Source organism: Camellia sinensis, chromosome 8 (genome assembly GCF_055761805.1).
Source record: "Camellia sinensis isolate YWXY chromosome 8, ASM5576180v1, whole genome shotgun sequence".
Lineage (NCBI taxonomy): Eukaryota > Viridiplantae > Streptophyta > Magnoliopsida > Ericales > Theaceae > Camellia > Camellia sinensis.
The window spans coordinates 164,802,724-164,825,333 of NC_138968.1; the positions used below are offsets into that span (position 1 = coordinate 164,802,724).

The 22,610-nt window shown below is 37.2% G+C and overlaps 1 protein-coding gene across 1 annotated transcript; it reads left to right on the forward strand.

The window, feature by feature from the left end:
* Positions 1 to 233: 233 nt before the first annotated feature.
* Positions 234 to 20,071, forward strand: AIR3 (Subtilisin-like serine endopeptidase family protein). The gene is made up of 11 exons (XM_028232391.2): positions 234 to 670; positions 779 to 888; positions 965 to 1,059; positions 1,160 to 1,324; positions 2,737 to 2,845; positions 16,656 to 17,190; positions 17,640 to 17,734; positions 17,856 to 18,101; positions 18,431 to 18,545; positions 18,667 to 18,880; positions 19,306 to 20,071. The coding sequence occupies exons 1-11, from the start codon at positions 590 to 592 to the stop codon at positions 19,839 to 19,841; spliced, it is 2,301 nt and encodes a 766-aa protein (XP_028088192.2). The 5' UTR covers positions 234 to 589; the 3' UTR covers positions 19,842 to 20,071.
* The last annotated feature ends 2,539 nt before the right edge of the window (positions 20,072 to 22,610 follow it).

Genomic DNA, 22,610 nt, shown 5'->3' on the forward strand with positions numbered 1-22,610 from the left:
CCGGACCTGACCTCACGCTCTCCAGAACTAGCGAAAAATCGACACCGAACCAAACAAGAACAAGAACTCAAATCTTGAGAACCATCTCCGGACGTTTCAAGCCTAATCAAGATAAAAGGAGAATGGAGCGACGGGGAAAAGAAAAAGGAAGAAAAGACCCGGTCGTCATAATTACTCGTATACTTGTGCATGCAGTGTATATAAAAAAGGATGATACTGAGCACAAGGCTCTTGTTAAAGTAAGATCTAAAAAGCACAAGATTTACGCAATCTTATCCCTATTTTTGTAGAGATTGTTTCCGTGACTCGAACCTATGCTTTCAAGGATGCTAATATCAAGCCTTACCATTTGGCTGTGCAATGTGGATGTGTGTGTATATATATATATATATGCAATGCTATCATTTTTTGATCTGCATATGCAATGCTATCTTGAAGCTGTACACTAGAACTTGTTTATTTATTTATTTATTTATTTTTTGTGCTTCCAAGACCATATATTATAGTACAACTCCCAATTCCAAACAGAGCTCTATTTAAGTAGAAAGAGAGGTCTGCCATTAAAGAACATTGCAAAAAAGAAAGACCAATGACATTCCCAACTTATCTCTTCCTATCGTTTCTTTTTTGCTCTTCACTGTTGCATAGACCCACCCTTGCCATAAAAAAGGTAAGCATTTATATGCTTCCTTCTCTTTTCCCTTAACATTAACATATGGGTATGTTGTTGCTATTTCAGGTTTGTTCCAATATAATTTGTTTATTGTATATGGTGTAGTCATACGTGGTGTACTTTGGATGTCATTCACATGGCCTAGAAGTTTCATCCTTTGATTTAGATAAAGTCACAGAGTCTCACTATGAGTTCTTGGGATCATTCTTGGGAAGGTACATATCTCCATTGTTTTGTTTTTTTGAATCAGTATGCAATTTTATTGATATTCTTGAACTTGATTGTACATAGAAATAAGGCGAAAGAGGCCTTATTTTACTCCTACACAAGACACATCAATGGTTTTGCTGCAACACTTGAAGATGAAGAAGCAGCCCAGATAGCTAGTAAGCATTTTTATCTGATTTTAATGGTTTTTTTAGTGCCTATGAATGGTTATTTTTTGTTTTATTTGCCAATTATAGTGATAATTACCATCGAATGCAGATCATCCAAAGGTAATCTCATTGTTCCTGAACCAAGGAAGAAAATTATACACAACAAGATCATGGGATTTCTTGGGTCTTGAGAATGATGGGGTGATACATTCTAGCTCAATTTGGAAGAAAGCAAGGTTCGGCGAAGACACCATCATAGCCAACCTTGATACTGGTTAGCATCTTTTCCCACTATTGATTTGAATTTCAAATTTTCAATATTATCATAAACACAAAACTTAGATCCTACATGTGTGTGCATCAACAAGCCATGTTAAAGCTCACAATTTCTATCTTGTCGTCAACTACCTTGTTTGAAAATTGTTGTAGATCCACTTTGTTCTAGGCCACTTCCTAGTGTTTTTTTAATGAGTGCAAAGTTGGATTCAAATGATATTCATATGGTTCGTTGACTTGACAGTTTAAAATAATTGATGTTTATGTTCACCATGAATAAAATAATGTTTATTAATGCTGTGTTTATTAACTAAGCTCCAGTGTTTAATTTTTCGTTTTACTCAATCACATTGAGGTGCTTGCCATGACCGTCCAGTTTCACATATGACAAATCGTCATTTTAATTGAATTTGTGCCACTCTCACTAACCCATGTTGACCATCAGAAGGATTCAAAATTTGATTTTTCTACCTTTTTTTTTTCCTTTCTTTCTTGCATAACAGTAGTATGAGACGGCTCATTTAGGAATGTGGGACTGAGGTGAAGCTGACATAACAGTTCAATATATAATAACACATTAAATGTAGACTATTGCACCATTAGGGCATTTTCGTGAAGTAGGTGTAGGAGGATCATTTTGTTCTCTCTAGTTGAACATGACCAAAAATTCATTAAAGAAAAATCCGTGGTTAGAGAGAGACCTTCAAGTTTGATAGAGCTGGTGGCCTACCTCATATCTATCATGCTCAAGAAAATATCTTCAAGTTTTCTAGAACTGCATTCGTGTATTTGGGCAGAATTTATTGACTCAAATGAATTTCTGGTAAACATAAGCTCAGCTGTATACTTTCAAATCTCTCTAGGAGGGTCTCCGAAAGGGATAGGTGCAACGCTGGAGTCTCTTAGAAGAACATATTATGGGTGTAAAAGATGTATTTAGTTCCTTGATAGACATTTAAAAAAAAAAAAAAAAAAAAGGGTATAGATTAGAAGTTAGAATTGTAACTGCAATAATATGACATTAAGATGAAAAGAATTATGAAACCATAGTAGGCTTTCATGAATTGATGAGTATGAGCATGTCTTTTGTTGTTTTGATAATGGACATACTAATTAGATTTTCAGAAAAATTAAGTATTAGATGTTTTAGGACCAACAAGTTTTAAATGGATAGGACACGGGGAAATAAAACAAAAGAAAAAGAAAAAGAGCTAGAATTATCGATGTCAATGGAAGGTGATTTATTTCTTAAAAGAGATTGCCAAGAAGTGTACTGAAGGATGACCATTTCGCAGCACGACAAGAAATCGTATTAGCCATGTTAAGGAGTAACAATCCCATAATAATGTGATGATGTGGTTGATGATTGTTGTATTCTTTCATTTTCTGTCATCAATGGGATTGATGCAGGTGTGTGGCCCGAATCAAAGAGCTTTAGTGATGAAGATATGGGACCAATTCCATCCAAGTGGAAAGGAATCTGTCAAAATAAAGCAGATGCAAGCTTTCATTGCAACAGGTTAGAATCCTGTATCACTCGTGTACATAGCGCTGTTTGGGAACAAAATTTTTGGGTTTTTTTACTAAAAGACAAATTGGTTACAAAACCAAAAAAAATAAATCCAAACAAAATATTACATCAAACCCCATAATCATTTCACTTTTTCTCTCACAAACATCACATCCAACTACAAAAAAACCCAACTATCTTTCCAAACACAAAAAAATTTTTCTCCAATAATATCCTACAGCTAAAAAAACCTATAAAAAAACTCACTTCCCAAACATCCACATAAACTCTTACTAATACACACTTTCAAGTTGATGTTCTTAAGAGACCTTTTATAGATATTGTGATAATATATTGTATATATGGCATGATGTGTATATATGGCATGATTGTGTAAATAGGAATTAGTTAGTATTTCCTTTTTTAGTCATTGTGTAAATAGGAATTAGTTAGTATTTCTTTTTTCAGTCATAGATTTAGGGCTATATAAACTGATGAACTCTTTGTAAATTGACACAATTGAATATACAAAATTATTTAGAGACTTACATGGTATCAAAGTTGTGTTCATAACCCTAGCTAGTTTCTGAGTCACGAATCGATAGAGTTCTCCCTCTCTCTCGATTTGCGATATCCTTCTTGTTCCGTCTAGTTCGAAGTTTTGATCAGGTTCATCGGCTTACGCGGTTCACCATCGAACTTCGTAGGTATGATTTCGCTAAACTCATCTGAAGTTCTAATAAAGTTCATTGGCTCACGTGGTTCACCATCTCCATTCCTCTCATGTTCGTGACCCATCTGATTTGTGACCTATCTGTTCATTGCTGGTAGCCGACTTGCGATTGGTAGTCGATCTATTTGGATTCTTCGTCTCAGTGCTTCGTGATTGCTAGTCAACCCTTCATCGCGGCTTGTCTTCTGTCTCTGGCTCATCTTGACTAGTTCTTTCTCCTTCAACTTCGTCGACTGTTGTTGATTGTTCTTTTTGTGACTCTTTGGCATCTACTTTGCAATTTCACTCTCCATTGATAGGATCAAACACACCCAGAAAATAATCTCTCACACACAGAGAACACAATATTTACGTGGTTCGGCCAAATGCCTATGTCCACGGAACAGAAATGATTATTTTCACTAAAACAAAACAAAAATACAAAACAGAGGAGAAGGAGTATCTCACTCTCTTTACTCAACTCAGAGTTCTCATACACTTCTCACAACTCTCTTTTTTTCTAATACAATACATCATCTCCCCCCCGTCTCTATTTATACACAAAGAGAGAGAGAGAGAGAGAGAGAGAGAGAGAGAGAGAGAGAGGACAAACCCACACAATTTCTACATTCTTTAATGGTGAGGGTGAGTGTCAACGTGAAAAAAAGAGAGAGTTTTGCAGATGCCCAGCTCAGACTTTCACTTGAGATGGATGTCCTTATACGCCATCTTTGCATGACTCTCTACATGCATGCATGGGGTTGGAGCAACAATTCTTCCCCTCTATACCCACATACATGACTGACTTCTCACTTGAAGTCCATCCCTGCAATGTCTCTGCAGATTTCGAGTTTGCCTCTTGAGACCACCTTTGTAAACATGTCAGTTGGATTCTTATCTATGTGGATCTTAATCAGTTCCAATAACTGTTTTTCCATCACTTCGCGTATCCAATGATACCGAACATCAATGTGCTTTGTGCGAGAATGGTACATAGAATTCTTTCTCAGGTTTATGGCACTATGGCTATCACAATGTACCGTAAACTTTTCTTGCTTTAATCCTAACTCTTGGAGAAACTGCTTCAACCACAACATCTATTTCCCAGCTTCCGCTGTGGCAATATACTTTGCCTCGGTTGTGGATAAAGCAACACATTTCTGCAGTTTGGACTGCTAAGACTAGGAATGGCAATGGGGGGCAATGGGGTGGATATTAATTCCCCATCCCCATTCCCCTATAATAAATTTTTCCCATTTCCCATTCCTTATTTCCCATGGGTACCACCCTCCCCATTTTTTAATGGGTATGGATTTTCTCCAACCCACTTTAATCCTCATTTTTATTTTTTATATTTAATGTTAACAACCACTTTTTTTTTTTTTTAAGGTTCACAACAAAAACTAAATATACCTTCAATATTTTTTCTTTCTTTTTTAATATATTTAATGTTAACATTTTTTTTTTAAGGTTCACAACAAAAACTAAATATACCTTCAATCTTTTTTCTTTCTTTTTAAATATAGGTTAACTTTTTTTTTTCTTTTTTTTTTTTTTAAGGTTTGCAACAAAAGTTAAATATACCTTCAATCTTTTTTCTTTCTTTTTTAATATATTTAATGTTAACAACCTTCTTTTTTTTCTTTTTTTTTTATAAAGGTTTTAGCTAAATATACCTTCAATCTTTTTTCTTTCTTTTTTTAATATATCTAACGTTAACAACTTATTTTTTATTTATTTTTTATTTTTTTAAGGTTCACAACAAAAGCTAAATATACATTCAATCTTATTTTATTTTATTTGGTTCAACAACAAATCAAATATACATTAATTAATTAATTAAAAAGTTTGTTTTATAATAATCAAATATATAATTTTGAGACAATCAAATAAGTTTTAGTAATTGAAAAAAAAAATGTGGAAGAACGTGGAAGATTAAAAAAAAATTACAACCATCTCGCTCTCTCTCTCTCTCACTCTCACTCTCTCCCCTACATGTTATAAGAACCTGATTACAATGTTATAAGAGCTTGTTTGAAGAAATAAAATGTGAAAGAACTTGTTTGAAAAAAGTGTTATAAGACTCATATTAAATTGCATCAAGGCATAAATAAGGAATTGTTTGTTGATCTGTTAGCTACGGACATTTTAGACATTAAACCATCTTTCTCTTAGCAAATTTGAACCATTCATTTTAATTTATCCAAAATCTAATTATACCTTTAACAAATCTGAACCACTCATTTTAAGATATCTATGCATTACCACATCCAATCCATCCTCCATCTTCTTCCTTTAGTCCCCCACAAATTTTGTTGTTTGTTACTTTTAAAAAACAAAAAATATTTTTTCAATTAAATTTTTACTAATTTCACAACACCATCACCACTATTCTCATTTTCACTGTCACACTACCATCACCATAGCCACTACCATCATCACTGCCGCCATCACCCCACCACTATGTAACAATCTCTACTTTCACATTCGTTCCATCACCACCACCACCAAATATAAAAAAATATATTATTAATTTTTTTTATAAAAAATATTTTTCATTAAAAAATATTTTCTATCTAAATAAATGAAGCATAACATTGGGAAACAAGCTGATTTCAGTTAAATCTGTTCATAACTAAGAAAAATTCTTTTAATTTAAAAAAAAATTATTTAGTAAGACTTTGTATCCCCTTTTTGTTTTTCTAGCAAATAAATCTTTGTACCCATCATTTCTAACCAATCACGACTCATGCTTGTTTTGATTCTCTACAATTTCCTTATTTTCAAATACATTCATATATATATATATATATATGTTGTATAAATTGTGTGATAACATAAAACAAATAGATTCATACTCGTTAATTGAAATTTCAGAACAAGCAAACTATTCTGAAAATTACAATACACAACAAAATAAAATAACATAGAAAAGCAAACCGAAACCTACACTAGACAGTGTCCTTAATTTTTTTAAATAAATTTAAAAAATTCTAGATATGCATAAAATTTGACAAGAATAATGTGACAATGTTAATTAATGTGTATTTGGTTTTATTGTTGAGCCAAATAAAATAAAATAAGATTGAATGTATATTTAGCTTTGGTTGTGAATCTTTAAAAAAAAAAAAAAAAAAAAAATTGGTTGTGAACCTTAAAAAAAAAACAAAAGAAAAAAGATTAAATGTATATTTAGCTTTGGTTGTGAATCTTAAAATTTTTTTAAAAAAAAAATGGTTGTGAACCTTAAAAAAAAAAAAAAAAAAAAAAAAAAAAAAAAAAAGATTAGAGGTATATTTAGCTTTGGTTGTGGATCTTAAAAAAAAAAAATGGTTGCGAACCTGAAAAAATAAATAAATAAATAAAAGAAAAAAGATTGAATGTATATTTAGTTTTGGTTGTGAAAAAAAAAAAAAAAAAAAAAACATATGGGGAAATTAGTGGGTACCCATCCCCAACCCATCCCCTGTGGATATTTAAAGAATATCACTTACCCTACCCAATGGATAAGAAAAAGAGGGAAAAACCCATGTATTTGGGTTGGGTCTCCATGGATATCCACAGGGTAGGTTATCCATTGCCATCCCTAGCTAAGACGCAGCTCCCCCTGCGAAAGTGAACATAAATCCTGATGTAGATTTTCTACCATTAAGATCGCCTACCATATCTGAATATGTATAGCCTTCCAAGACTGGTTTAGCATCTCCAAAGCACAAACACATTTTTTTTCGTACCCTTGAGGTACCTCAGAATCCACTTGACTGCTTCCCAATGCTCTTTCCCTGGATTAGAAAGGAATCTGCTTACTACTCCAACAGCATGAGCAATATCTAGTCGGGTAGATACCATTGCATACACCAAACTCCCTACGGTGGATGAATAGGGAATAGCCTCCATCTCTTCTCTTTCTTTTATAGATGAGGGACAAGAACTCTTGCTCAGCTTGAAATGATTAGCCAGCGGAGTACTGACTGGCTTGGCATCTTTCATGTTGAACTTCTCAATCACCCGTTCAACGTACTTCTCCTATGACAACCACAACTTCTTGGCTTTCCTGTCACGCATAATTTTCATGCCCAAAATTTGCTATACAGGGCCTAGGTCATTCATGTCAAAGGACTGTGATAACTCCTTCTTCAGTGATCTGATTGTTGTGGCATCCTATTCAATGATCAGCATATTATCAACATAGAGCAGGAGATGATAAAGTTTGCACCGGGAAATTTCTTGACATAAACACACTGGTCTGCAGCAGTTCTCTTGTACTCATGACCCACTATGAATGAGTCAAACTTCTTGTACCACTGTCTCGGCGCTTGTTTAAGGCTGTAAAGACTCTTCTTCAATCTGCAGACTAAGTTTTCTTTCCCTTTGACTTCAAAACCTTCTGGCTGCTCCATGTAAATTTCTTCCTTCAGATCACCATGGAGAAATGTCGTCTTCACATCCATCTGTTCAAGTTCCAAATTCAAATTGGCCGCTAGTCCCAAAACTACTCGAATAGATGTCAGTTTGACAACTGGCGAGAAGATTTCATCAAAATCAATACCTCTCTTCTATCCAAAACCTTTGACAACCAATCAGGCCTTATACTTGGCTAGCTTTCCGCTGCCATCTTTCTTCAACTTGACCACCCATTTGTTCTACAATGCTTTTTGACCCTGGGGAAGTTTTACCAAATCATAATTTTGATTTTTCTGTAAGGACGACATCTCTTCTTGCATAGCTTGCTGCCAGTTATTTTTCTTCTTATGATTCTAAGCTTCTTGAAAACTTTCTGGCTATCCCTTATCAGTAAGCAAAATATACTCAGAAGCAGGGTATTTGAATGACGGCTTAGACTCTCTTGTTGATATTCGCAACTGTGGACCAATAGTCTTTGGCGGAGGGGGTTGTGGCCCCCCCTGTTCAATACCCTCTTCTTCTGGATCTTCTTCTTCTAGAAATCCATTCTACAACTCTACATCATTGGCTGCATACTGCGGTAGCTCTTCTTCATCAGTGGCATATTGTGATAGTGCAGGATTGGGAATAATTTCTGAAACATCATCAACTTTGGGTTTGGCTGGTTGCCCAAAGTCTTCTAAGGTCTGGCCTTCTTGAAACACCACATCTCAGCTTCGAATGACCTTCTTGTTTTTCAGATCCCACAATCTGTATCCAAATTCTTCATCTCCATAGCCAATAAAGATGCATAGAGTAGCTTTATCATCCAGCTTCTGTCTGTGCTCCTTGAATACATGTGCAAATGCTTTGCACCCAAACACTCTCAAGTGAGAGTAAAAAATCTCCCTTCCAGACCATATTTCTTCTGGAATCTGAAAATTCAGTGGAACGCATGATGATCTATTAATCAAATAGCAAGCAACACGAACAGCTTCTCCCCAAAATAACTTTGACAGCTTTGCTATTTTGAGCATACATTTGACCTTCTCCACAATGGTCCGATTCATTTTCTCGGTTACACCATTGTGTTGTGGGGTTCCAGGAACAGTCTTCTCATGCTGAATGTTGCGAGTAACACAGTAGGCTTCAAACTCCTTTGATGTGTACTCGCCTTCATTGCCTATTCGGAGACACTTCAGCTTCTTTCTGATCTCCCCTTCCACCATAGCATGGAATGTATGAAAATGCTGGAACACCTCAACTTTGGTCTTTAGGACATAAACCCATACCTTCCATGACACATCATCAATGAATGTCAGGAAGTATTTTCTGTCACCCAAAGATTCCACTTGTATGGGACCGCATACATCAGAGTATACTCTGCTCAACAACTCTGATTGTCTTCTGGATGATGAGTGGAAAGCGACTCTGTGATGCTTCCCAAATAAGTAGTTGTCACAAGGATTCTATTTCGCATATTTGGCAAAGGGAATAAGAGACTTCTTTGCCAAAATCTGCAACCATTTCTCACTCATGTGACCCAGCCTTCTGTGCCACAAATTTGGTGATGCCTCATCTTCTGCTGCATTGAGGCTATCTGAGTTCACCTCCACATGAGTCTTATACAGTATGCCAATTGCTTGTCCTTTGGCTACCACCAAAGATCCCCTTTTTCAACTTCTATATGCCTTTGCCGAAGTAATTCTCATAGCCTTGTCGATCTAAGGCTATCCCTGAGATAAGATTCAGGCGTAAATCAGGAACATGCCTGACATCTTTCAACACCATCGTGCACCCAACTTGGGTTTGGATGCGAACATCACCGATTCCCACAATCGTCAAAAAACTGGAGTAACCTATCTTCACTGTACCAAAATCTCCAGCTTGGTACGTACTGAAAAACTCCTTCCGAGATGTAGCGTGGTAGGAAGCTGCTGTATCTACCACCCACTCGGTGTTGTTCTCTGACATATGAAGGCATTTTTCTTTTTCAACAGAGAATAATGCAATATCCTCTGAGATCGCAACTGCAATGTTCCCATCTTCGATTTTTGGCTGTCTATTATCTTGTTTTTGTACTCCTTTCAAGGCATAACAATATTTCTTTATGTGACCCTCCTGGCCACAATGGTAACACTTGAACTTGGGCCGGCTCGTACCTTCTCTGGATTTTCCTTTGTCTTGAGATCTTCCTCTGATGCGTCCTCTACTTTTGCTTCTTCTCCTACCTTTGTCTTTGCCTCTACTTCTGTCTTTATTTTCTGTGACGAGGGCATGGAACTGATCTCCATGCATGTCTTGCTTTCTTGCCTCTTCACTGAATAGAGCATTAGTGACCATGTTTGTGGTCAGTCTTCCTTCTGGTGCAAAGTTGCTGAGGGACACCACCAATGTCTCCCAACTGTCTGGCAAAGAACTAAGTAGTAAAAAGGCCTGCATCTCATCATCTAACTCTATTTTGACAGTTGCCAGTTGGTTCACCAGATTTTGAAACTCACTGGTGTGTTCAACAGCAGAGATACCGCTTTTCAGTTTCAAATTTATATGTCTTCTCATCAGGAGGGCTTTGTTCCATGCAGTCTTTGACTGGTACATGCCTTCTAACTTCGTCTAGAGAGCATAGGCATCAATCTCCTAGGCGACATGGTGGAAGACACTGTGATTGATCCATCGTCTGATATAGCCAACGGTCTTTCGGTTCTTCCGCTTCCAGTCTTCGTCAATTTTCGTTGCTGGTTTAACTCCATTAAGCTCAATGGAGTCAAACAAATCTCAGCAATACAGGACATCCTCCTTTCTGGGCTTCCAGATTGTATAGTTAGAAGTAGTCAACTTTATTATGGATCCGGAAGTCGACGTTGATTCCTCCATCAGACTTTGCTGTTGAGTCCGGACTAATCAAATTAGCCGAAAAAGCACTTTAGATTAACAAAATAAACACTACAAATTTTTGAATTCTGATTTGCAAAATATGACTATACAGATGTGTCCGGAATATTCTAAATAGTTGGAAAGAACTATTGGATCATAAAAAACGGACTCAGAATGGCTCAGATCAAGCCAAAACAAGTTGGACAACTCAAATCGGTGAAATCTGGTGTGGCTGAGAAGCATCGGATAATTCCTCCGGTGCGGATGACGTCAGCTGCTTGGCCAACGACGCAGTCAACACGGCTTGGTCAGCAACGCAGCTCCGGTCAATGGCTCCGGCTCCGGCTTCGGCTCGGCTCCACTCGACTTGGCAGCTCGGCTTCGGCTAGGCTTGGTCAATAGCTTGGCCAACTCGGCTCGGATGACGTTAGTGCCGGCGATAAGACGTCAGCTACCGGTGATGGGTGACGTCAACGCCTGGAAGAACGAAGAAAACGTGTGCAGCGCGTTGCCGCGCGTGGTCACGGCATCACAAAGCACGTGGTGGTGCGTGCGGCTGTGTTCGGCATCGTTTTTCGACGCGGTTTTCACCTTTGTGCTCGTCTCATAGAGACCTTCAACCTGGTGTGATCAAAAGTGGATTTTGACCACTTTGAATTTTGGGCAAGTTTTGAGAACAGACTCTATTTTTTTGAAAAACGACCAGCGAGGCTCTGATACCACTTTGATAGGATCAAACATACCCAGAGAACACAATATTTACGTGGTTCGACCCAATGCTTACGTCCACGGAGCAGAAATAAGAATTTTCACTAAAACAGAGCAAAAATACAAAATGGAGGAAGAAGAGTATCTCACTTTCTTTACTCAACTCAGAGCTCTCATACACTTCTCACAACTCTCTTTTTTTCTGATACAATACATCATCTCCCTCCTGTCTCTATTTATACACACACACACACACACACACACACACGCACACACAGAGGAGACAAACCCACACAATTTCTACATTCTTTAATGGTGAGGGTGAGTGTCAACAATGGCAACAACGTGAAGAGAAATGAGAGTTTTGCAGATGCCCAGCTCAGACTTTCATTTGAAGTGGAGGTCCTTATACGCCATCTTTGCATGACTCTCCACATGTATGCATGGGGTTGGAGCAACATCCATCTCCCAACTTTAGTTCGCGTGGTCTGGAGATCTCTGACTTTGTTCGTGACTTTGGTTTTATGGGTCTTGCTTTGAATCTGACTGTGGTTGGTTCACAAGTGGTTTTGTGGGTCTTGCTCTGATTCTGATTGTGGTTGGTTCACAAGTTTTTGGTTATTATATCTAGACCCTTGGCTTGATTGTTTGTTCTATTTTGGGTTTATTATAATTAAACTCCTCAGTTTTCTAGTTATGTCTCTAGCTTTGAATGAATGTGCCTACTGCCATCAAAAGGGTCATTAGAAGTACCATTGTCCTAAGAATGGATGTCTGTTTGTTCGCCCTCCCACCGATTTTACTACATCTGCTCCGACTCCTGATCCTGACTTGGCTTCCTTGAGTGTTCAGATTAGCCAGCTTCAATATATACTATCTACCTCCTAACCATTGCTATCTGCCTCCATTGTTTCTTTTCTTCATTCAGGTTTGCTTGGGTCTTCTTCAGGTATCTCTTCGTCTGTCTGGCTAAATGACTCTGGTGCCTCTCATCATATGACTCCTCATCTCTTTTTACTTCAAAATTGTACTCTCATTCATTTTCCTATTACTGTTAATGCTGCTAATGGGTCTGGTATGTCAGTTATATCTGTTGGGTTTGTCCTACCGTCTACTATGTTTGCAGTCTCTATTCCATCAATCTTATATGTTCCTCAGTTATCTGTCAATTTATTATCTATTAGTCAACTTGATATCTCTGGTTTTGATGTTATCTTTTCTTCTTCTATCTGTTCTATGTAGGATCAGATGTCCAAGCAGCAGATTGGGACTGGCCATAGAGTTGGAGACCTCTATGTGGTGGAAAGCTTGCATCTACCTATGCCTACCTCTTTGACTGCATTTTCTTCTTTTCAATTAGATTCTCTGTCCAATCCTTTCTATTTGTAGCATTCCAGATTAGGGAATTTGTCTGTGACCGCTTACAGTCTTTAGCTCAGTTAGGTATATTGGGTAAAGTTTCTCCTAGTCAACTTACCGAGTGTAGGGGGTGTAAACTTGCCAAAATGACAGTCTTATCTTTCCATAACAGTACTTCTATATCTGTTACACCGTTTTCTTTAGTTCATACTGATGTCTGGGGCCCTTCTCCTGTTCTCACCAAAGGAGGCTCTACATACTATGTGTCATTTGTTGATGATTGCACCCGTTACACTTGAGTTTATCTTATGACTCATAAGTTCGATTTCTATCAGATATACCGTACCTTTCAGTCTATGATTACTACTCAGTTTGGGTCTACAATTAAAGTGTTACGGTCTGATTTGGATGGGAAATATTTTAAAAATGAGTTATGTGAGTATTTAGCTAATTTGGGTGCCATTCACCAAACTTCCTGTACAGATATACCTGCCCAAAATGGTCGAGTCGAGCGTTAACACCGTCATCTCCTTAAGATAACTAGGTTTCTTCTTCTCTCTAGCTCAGTTCCGGCTCCATTCTGGGGGGAGAGAGTTCTTACTGCTGCTTTTCTTTTCAACCACATGCCTACTCCCCTTCTTTCTAGTCGGTCTCCTTATGAGGCTTTGTTTTTCCAAATTCCTAGCTACTCAATTCTTCGTGTGTTTGGGTCTGCTTGTTTTGTCTTTCTTCCCCGCAAAGATAAGACCAAACTTAGTGCCCGATATGTCCTCTGTGTCTTTTTGAGTGTCAGTTTTACTCAGAAAGGCTACCTCTGTTACGATCCTGTCTCTCGTCTCCTTTATGTCTCCCGTTATGTTGCCTTTCTCGAACGTCTGTCCTATTTTCAGCTTCCCCCTCTCACTGCTCCAGTTTCTAAAGAGGATTTAGTTCATATTGACCCATTTCCTTCTGAGGTCCCGTCTGATGAGTACATCTCCACTGTTCCTTTTGAGCCCATTCCTACTTCTCCGTCTACGTCACTTATGGCTCCTTCTTCTCCTTTGGTTTCTTCTTCCCCTCCGTTGTTGGTCTATTCTCGTTGCCAGGCTCCTCTACCACCAGTTGTCTCTACTCTTGTTGCTGCTCCTTCTGCTTCTGACGACTCTGATCCTGCTGCACACCGATATCCTCCTCGTGAGCGTCGTCCTCTAAACAGGTTGGGTTGGTCTAATACATGTTTTTCTGCTTCCTATCATACCTTTTTGTCTGTTATTCATTCTTTTTTAAAACCAGAGTCTTACACGGAGGCCTGTCAGGATCCTAATTGGGTTCAAGCTATGAAGGATAAGTTGTTTGCCTAACAGAAGACTAACACTTGGGAGTTGGTTCCTTTGCCTACTGGCAAGAATCTGGTTGGTTGCAAATGGGTCTATAAAGTCAAGATTCATTCTGATGGTTCTTTCAACAGCTACAAAGCTCGCTTAGTTGCCAAGGGTTTCTTACAGGAGCATGGTATTGATTATGAGGAGACATTTGCTTCTGTTGCTAAGATGACTACTGTCTGTACCTTGATTTCTGTTGCTGCCGTTCGACATTGGCCTCTCTATTAGATGGACGTTAAGAATGCTTTTCTTAACGGTCATCTCATTGAGGAGGTCTACATGCGTCCTCCCCCTAGTCTTCTCCACTCCTCTGGGTAGGTTTGTCATCTTCGGTATGCTCTGTATGGTTTGAAGCAGTCTCCTCGTGGTTGGTATGATCGTTTTCAGACTGCCGTTACTGAGCTTGGGTTTCATCTTTCTGCTTCCGACTCTGCTTTGTTTCTGAGATATACCTCGGTTGGTTTTGTTACTCTCCTACTCTATGTGGATGATATGATCATCACTAGCTCTGACTTTTTTACTATCTCTGAGGTTAAGCAACATCTCTTCCGCACCTTCGAAATGAAGGATCTGGGTCCATTGTTGTATTTTCTTGGTATTGAGGTTACCTCTTCTCCAAATGGCTATTTTCTGTCTCAGGCCAAGTATGCTAATATGGTTATTCACCATGCCGGTCTTACTGATACTAAGGTTTCTAATACACCTATTGAGCTAAATGTGAAACTCAACTCTACTGATGGTGTCCTTCTGGATGATCGCACGTTATATCGAGAGCTCATGGGTTACTTAGTCTATCTGACGGTTACTCGTCCTGATCTTGCCTATGCTATTCATATGGTTAGCCAGTTTGTCTCTGCTCCTCGCTCTACTCGTTGGGCTACTTTGGTTCGGATTTTTCGCTATCTCTAGGGTATTATATTTCAGGTTTTACTGTTGTCTTCTACTTCCTCTTTGGACTTGGTGGCTTATGCTGATCCTGATTAGGTTGTGATGTCATTGATCACAAGTCCACTTCTGGCTTCTGCATGTTTCTTGGTGATTCCTTGATCTTTTGGAAGGCAAAGAAACAGACTGTTGTTGCGCATTCCACTATCGAGGCTGAGTACCATGCTATAGCTCATGCCACTGCTGAGATTGTTTGGCTTCGTTGTCTTTTAACTGAGTTGGGTGTACCTCAATCTTCTCCGATCTCTCTCTATTGTGACAACCACAGTGCTATTCAGATTGCCCACAATACTGTCTTCTATGAACGGACGAAACACATTGAGATTGATTGTCACTTTGTCCGACAGTATCTGCAGTTTGGCTCTATCTGACTTCCTTTTGTCTCATCGGCTTTGCAACTTGCAGATTTCTTCACCAAGACTCACACTACTGCTCGGTTTTAGTTTCTTCTTAGCAAACTCTTAGTGTTTTCTGCTAAAACACCTTGAGTTTGAGTGGGGATGTGAGAATATATTGTATATATGGCATGTTGTGTATATATGGTATGATTGTGTAAATAGGAATTAGTTAGTATTTCCTTTTTCAGTCATAGATTTAGGACTATATAAACTAATGAACTCTTTGTAAATTGACACAATTGAATATACAGAATTATTCATAAACTTACATATGAAATGAAATAACATAATGTTCTTTATTTCCATGGAAACAGCCTCTCTACATGCCAAGGTATGATTGTGTACATTTTACTCTCTCCAGACTTTGCAATGGTTGGAGTGTCGTGCCCTGGGATTCCCTTTATTGCTTGTACATAGAAAACTTTGCCAATTTTTCATCAAACAATTAGAAGAACTCATCTAAGTTTCACATGCCTTTCAAGTATCTTCTTCCCTTCTAAAAAGGAAACAGTTCATTGCAAAAATGTGTTTACCCATCCCGGGGACCCAACGATATTGTTTGTGGTCCTGCCTAGAGTAATGCAAATTTGGTGGGTGTGTTCCACATCTTTAACTTTATGGAGTCTTCATGGACTCTAAATTTTATGAGTTGAGTAATCCATCCCCTCTAATGATGGGGAAGAGGGCATTTTAACTTTTGCATAAAGTTGAGAGTGCATATTTGCCATTTTAGAACCGTTAATAATTTACACCTCCATTTGATATAACAACATAAATTGCATAAATGGCCATTACCCAATATCTATATCCCTGTTGATGAAGTTGTTGGAGTGTAGTTAGACTTCGTACCCACTTGTCTTTCTTTTATAAATTCTTTTGTTTTCAGTGTTTTCACTGATTTTATAGGTACCCTATCTAACTCAAATTGTGGCCATTGGATAATCAAAATTTGAAACATCAGGGGTAAAAAAGTCGGGTTTCAGATGAAATGGGCTTATCACCCTTGTGCTTAGCATACTTCAAATAAAAGTGTTTTTAGAATGTTCACATCTATTCATTGTTTGCCTATTCTAAAGGAAGCTGATTGGAGCAAGATACTTCAACAAAGGATATGCTGCAGCTGTGGGTGCTCTCAACTCTTCCTTTGATTCACCGCGTGATACCGAAGGCCATGGGTCCCACACATTATCGACAGCTGGTGGTAATTTTGTACCCGGAGCAAATGTATTTGGTTTTGGAAATGGAACAGCGAAAGGCGGATCACCAAAAGCCCGGGTGGCAGCTTACAAGGTGTGCTGGCCCCCTGTGGGTGGCAATGAGTGCTTTGATGCGGATGTACTGGCTGGCTTCGATATGGCCATCCATGACGGTGTTGATGTGATCTCCGTATCACTTGGCGGGGACCCCATGGCCCTTTTCAATGACAGCGTAGCCATCGGGTCCTTTCATGCTGTTAGGAATGGCATAGTGGTCATTTGCTCGGCTGGAAATTCTGGACCGGCTGATGGGACTGTTTCCAACATTGCACCGTGGCAGATAACAGTTGGAGCTAGCACCATGGATCGCCAATTTCCTAGTTATGTTATTCTTGGCAACAAAATGAGGTTCAAAGTTAGTGTCCTTTCCTTGTCCTGGTCTCATATTAGACAATAATTCCTAATTTTACTAAAATTCATATATCATTCAATTTATTGTCCTGCCTTTCTGATCGCCGTCAGGGCCCCAGTTCAAACACTGCATTTTCTGAAATATGGTTTGAAAAGCTGGAAGCACAACTTCTAGAAATATTGAAAATGTTTTTAAGGAGACAGGGCAGAGAAGAAAATGTTCAGTTAATTTACTAAAACATGAAAAGAAAATGTATACTACTTGGGGTTCTACATATGAATCCAGGGCTAATGTTGGCACGGGTTTTTGATAAATTAATGGGAATTTTTCACTTTTCTTCTGAAATGCTGGTATATTTTCATTAGATTATTATGTCTGTGTGATATTACTCATCATGATTGCTTTTAAAAATATTCATTGTATAATACTCATAAATATTTTGTTTACTAAAGGGGGAAAGCCTTTCGACTGAAGCGTTGCCAAACAAGTTATTTCCAATTATTAGCGCTGCAGATACCAAAGCTGCAAATGCGTCAGTTGGAGATGCGTAAGGACAAAACACTCAAGCCATTGGAATTCTGATTCTGTATAAACATTATGCTGAAAAGCCCTCAATGTAAAAAGTGTGTTCTGTGCTTTATTTGGATATTTGTTTTTTATTTGCGCAGACTGCTTTGCAAGCCCGGATCGCTGGATCCTAAAAAGGCGAAGGGAAAAATCTTGGTTTGCCTTCGAGGGGACAATGCAAGAGTCGACAAGGGTCAGCAAGCAGCCTTGGCTGGTGCTGTGGGGATGGTTCTTGCTAATAATCAGCTTTCAGGAAATGAAATTATTGCTGATCCTCATGTCCTCCCAGCTTCTCATATCAATTACATCGATGGCGGTGCTGTTTTCGCTTATGTCAATCACACGAGGTAAAATGAGATGCCAATAGTAGTATCATCATGTTAATGAGCTTATCAACTTCTAAAAACACCGACCACCATGAAAATTTGTGGGTATTGAATGATATGCCCTAAATCACTTTTATTTGATGGAAAATAATTGTTCATGTCCAACAATCACCAAAATTGTCATAATTTTGGACAGACTATTAAAATTGGGATAGTAAAAGTAAACTAGGTGTCTAGTTAAGCCTCACCCAATTGCATTGCATAATAGAAGGTCCATAAGGGGAAATTTGAAAATTTCCCTTTCTTTTTTTTTTTTTTTTTTGGTTCTGAGAATTGCATGTTTTCATCAGGTATCCAATGGCTTACATTACACATCCAACAACTCGATTGGGGACGAAGCCAGCTCCATTCATGGCGGCTTTTTCATCAAAGGGGCCAAGCACCATTACCCCAGAGATCCTAAAGGTTTTTTTCTTAACTTCTTTTTTCTTGTTCTTCAAACCAAAGCTTTGATATGCTGTTTCTAGAAATTTTTATTAGGTTTCATGTATCTTAACGATAGTCGGTAATTACTGTTGTTTTTCAGCCCGATATCACAGCACCGGGAGTGAGTGTCATAGCTGCTTACACTGAAGCACAAGGGCCAACAAACCAAGATTTTGATAAGCGTCGAGTTCTGTTTAATTCAGTATCGGGCACTTCCATGTCATGCCCTCATATTTCTGGCATTGTTGGCCTTCTAAAGACCCTCTATCCTACTTGGAGTCCTTCAGCAATTAAATCGGCAATCATGACCACTGGTGAGAAAAAAAACAAAACCTTGCAAATTATTCTACTTCTGAATTATTGTTAGTATTATTAACTTCTTTTTGAAGCCAAGCATTGTGTTGTTTGTTGAGAAGATGGAGAAAATGATACAAGTTTGAAAAAAATTATCCTTTCATTTTTTTGACTGATGATGGTGAGTGTGGTGGTTAGGGGTAGTGGTGGGGGAATTTTGTTGTTTAAATGCTAATCTCATACAGTGAAATTTTGCTGTCCAAGTTGACGTTACGGAAATCTTATTGCTGCTAAAACCACCTTAATAGTTGTACTAGTGTGAAATTTCACTTCTAATGTTCCATCTCGGGTACTTTTTTTAACATGATATCATATGGGTATTGTAGTAATCTCATGATGGATTAAATCTATTCTTGATCCTTATATTTCATCCTACTTTTTGCAGCAACAACACAGGACAACATTAAGGAGCCACTGACCAATGCATCATACTTCAAGGCAACACCATTCAGTTACGGAGCAGGACATGTGCAACCAAACCGTGCTATGGATCCAGGCTTGGTTTACGATTTAACCCCAAACGATTACCTGAATTTTCTCTGTGCCCTCGGGTACAATCAAACTCAAATCGCAATGTTCTCAAAAAGTCCCTATAAATGTCCCAATCCTATCAGTCTTGCCAACTTCAACTACCCTTCAATCACAATCCTTGCGCTCAATGGCTCAACCACCGTGACTCGGACTCTTAAGAATGTTGGTTCTCCCGGTACTTACAGTGCACATGTCCAAAACCCGGCTGGTATTTCTGTTTTTGTCCAGCCAGAAAGCTTGAAGTTTGGAAAAGTCGGCGAACGGAGGACATTCAAGGTTACTATGAAGGTTGAAGGAGGAAATAAGGGTAGAGACTATGTATTTGGAGAATTGACGTGGTCAGATGGTAAGCACCATGTGAGAAGTCCTATTGTGGTGAAGCCAAACTAAAGATTGAAAATTACTTGCATTAATTTCAGTACTAATCAAGAATCTGATTTCTACCCAATTTATTAAATGGTATTGTTCGCTTTTTTGGCTTTTTGAAGGTTAATTATGTAATTTTAATCGTGCCAGTAAGGATCAATAAATCCTTATAGAATTTTTATTGCCAACCAATTATCAGACGATTGTGTTGAAGTTCTTTCAGCCTCAATGAAAAAGCTTTTATTGGTGACTTACTTAGGAGAAACTTATAAATAATGATAAGTACAAAGAACAGTTTAGAAACTTAATTTCATTAAGCAAATGAGAACTTACAATGGAATGACCTAGCCTCGAAAAGATTTACAGCAATAAGTACTTGAAACTACTCATAGGAAATGAAGTGCAATACAAGAATTGAAGAACTGGAAATGTAACAACTGAAAAGAAAAAGATGAAGTAAATAACTGGTTTTTGAATTTGAATCTGGGGCCTCTTCTGTTGGCATTCTTTTCTATGTATACTCTCCAATGATAATCGTCGAAGTGGACTTCTAACAGTCGAAATGCCCTTTCACGATCATTGGTTATGGCCCTGAACAATTTACTCTCACTGCGCCTTCCTTCCAGTTGGGCTTCTCTCTTGAATTTGAATTTGAATTTAAATTGTGAGTAACCGTTCGCACCCTCTAACTGCTCCACTGTTGTGCAGATCCATTATTATCAATATGAACTGCCACGTGTCTGTTGCTGATTGGAGACTTGCATTAACTCTCCAAATTACCTTTTACAAGTCATGTGTTAAGCTGTGATTGATTTATACAAATTATATAGCCAATAGTATCTGTATTTTAATTTATTTATTTATTTATTTATTTTTTGCTGCAATGTTAGTTTAATATGGATTAACAATAATGGCCATGTAAGCTAAAAAAAAAAAAAAAAAAAATTCATAGGGCTCTTGTTTCATTTTGTTCAGTAAATATGTAATGTTTAGTCCAAAAATGCTATTTTTTGTTGGATGTGAAGCATTATCAATTGGCATTTACCAAATGGCACAGCCTTGCAGAAATTTTTATTTATTTATTTAAATACTGGATAGCTCTCTATCACCATATTGGCTTCACTTGTATTGTTGAATGTAAAACATAACAAATTTTGTTGTTGGTTACAAATTCAATTCTATTCACAATTCACTTGGTCTTGGTTCAATTCGATTGACAACTTTCAGTTCAAAACATAATAGGCCCACTGTTGCGCATGGGCAGCTCTGTAAGTAAAAACAAAATTATAGTAGAATAATTTAATTAAGTAATATATATATATATATATATTATATATAATAACATGCCTTTTGATTGATGATAGTGTTTAATGAACATGGGTTTATGATTTGTGCACGCCCTTAATTTATTTATTATTATAACAACTTAACAAGTCAAGCTTTGTCTTCAGTTTGTAATTGGGATTGTCTTGTTGTGTATAAATTAGTAGTGAAGATAAAAATTGATCCTTAAATTTTTAGTGAACATTTTTTTTTTTCTAGATTTGATTCAATTTTTAAGCCAGTAGATGGTTTTAGTCTAGAAGAATATATATACATATATATATATATAGTATAAATAAAAAACAATAAATAATAAAAAAAATCATATTGCAGTAATGGAATTGTATAACTAGATTTGTAAGAGAATGAGGGCTCATCTGATTTAATTTACAATTTTTTTATTTATTAGTCATGTCATACAAAAATAATGAGTAATATTATAAAAATTTTATAATTTTGTATTCATTGATGTTATCAGATTTGGCCTCCCTCCACTCCATGATTAGGATCGGAGGGTATTGTCTAGATTTGTGAATCTCATCACATGTTCAATAATTTAAATTGTTTATTTTGTCCTAATCTTTATATATATCATTAAAAAAAAATCTATTCAATAATAATAATTTATTCAATGTATTGCATTTGTTTAAAAGAAAAAAAAGACAACAATATAGTGTTTTCAAAAGTAGACGAATTATTTTTTGGGGAGATGCCTTAGATTAAAAATTCATGGGATGGGGCCCATTTAAGGGTTGTTTGGTAAATGAGTTGGGCTAAACAATGGGAAATTCTATTTTCACACATCATTTATTCTCTATCAGCACATTTAATGAATTTTTTTATTACATTTTTGTTTTAAAATAAAATTATCAAAATACCCCTTTCCCCTTCAATCAAAACACTAACCCTTAGTATGCATCCACTTTTGTTTTCAGATGTATGAGAAGTTCTTTCAATTCAAATTACTTTTCAAATTTGCAACCTTCATGTTCTATCTAGTCTCTCCTTTTTGCCCAATAAGTTTGATACTGGATGAAGCTAACAGTGGCGTATCTTCTCAAAAATCAAGGGTGTTACCTAAAAGACAACGTAAGAGGAGGGATGAATTAGATTTTTATAATTAAAAATTAATAATATTCTAATAAAAATTATGACTAGTACAATAGATAAATATAATTAATGAAATAAAAATAATTAAAACAAGTGTTCTAACAACTATGTCAGTTAATGATTTTAGCACAGTGAAAATGTGAAATATAACTACAATAATTTAAATAAAATAAAGAGATAAGGGAGAGAAAGGCAAACAAATTTATAGTGGTTCAGTTTCAACTTAGCCTACGTCCACTCCTCAAGTTTCACTTGAGATTTTCCACTATGCTCTAGTTTCATGGGGGTGCTAACAACTTCTTTACAAATAGAGCAATCCTCCACGGATTTTACACAGACTTTCTAAGTCAAGAACGCTGA

What these genes read in the sequence shown, in the direction of transcription:
- AIR3 (XM_028232391.2), top strand. Translation starts at nt 590, where the DNA reads ATGACATTCCCAACTTATCTCTTCCTATCGTTTCTTTTTTGCTCTTCA. An exon ending in CATAGCCAACCTTGATACTG is followed by an intron (nt 1,325 to 2,736) that starts GTTAGCATCTTT and finishes GGATTGATGCAG; the next exon opens with GTGTGTGGCCCGAATCAAAG. An exon ending in GCTTATGTCAATCACACGAG is followed by an intron (nt 18,102 to 18,430) that starts GTAAAATGAGAT and finishes TGTTTTCATCAG; the next exon opens with GTATCCAATGGCTTACATTA.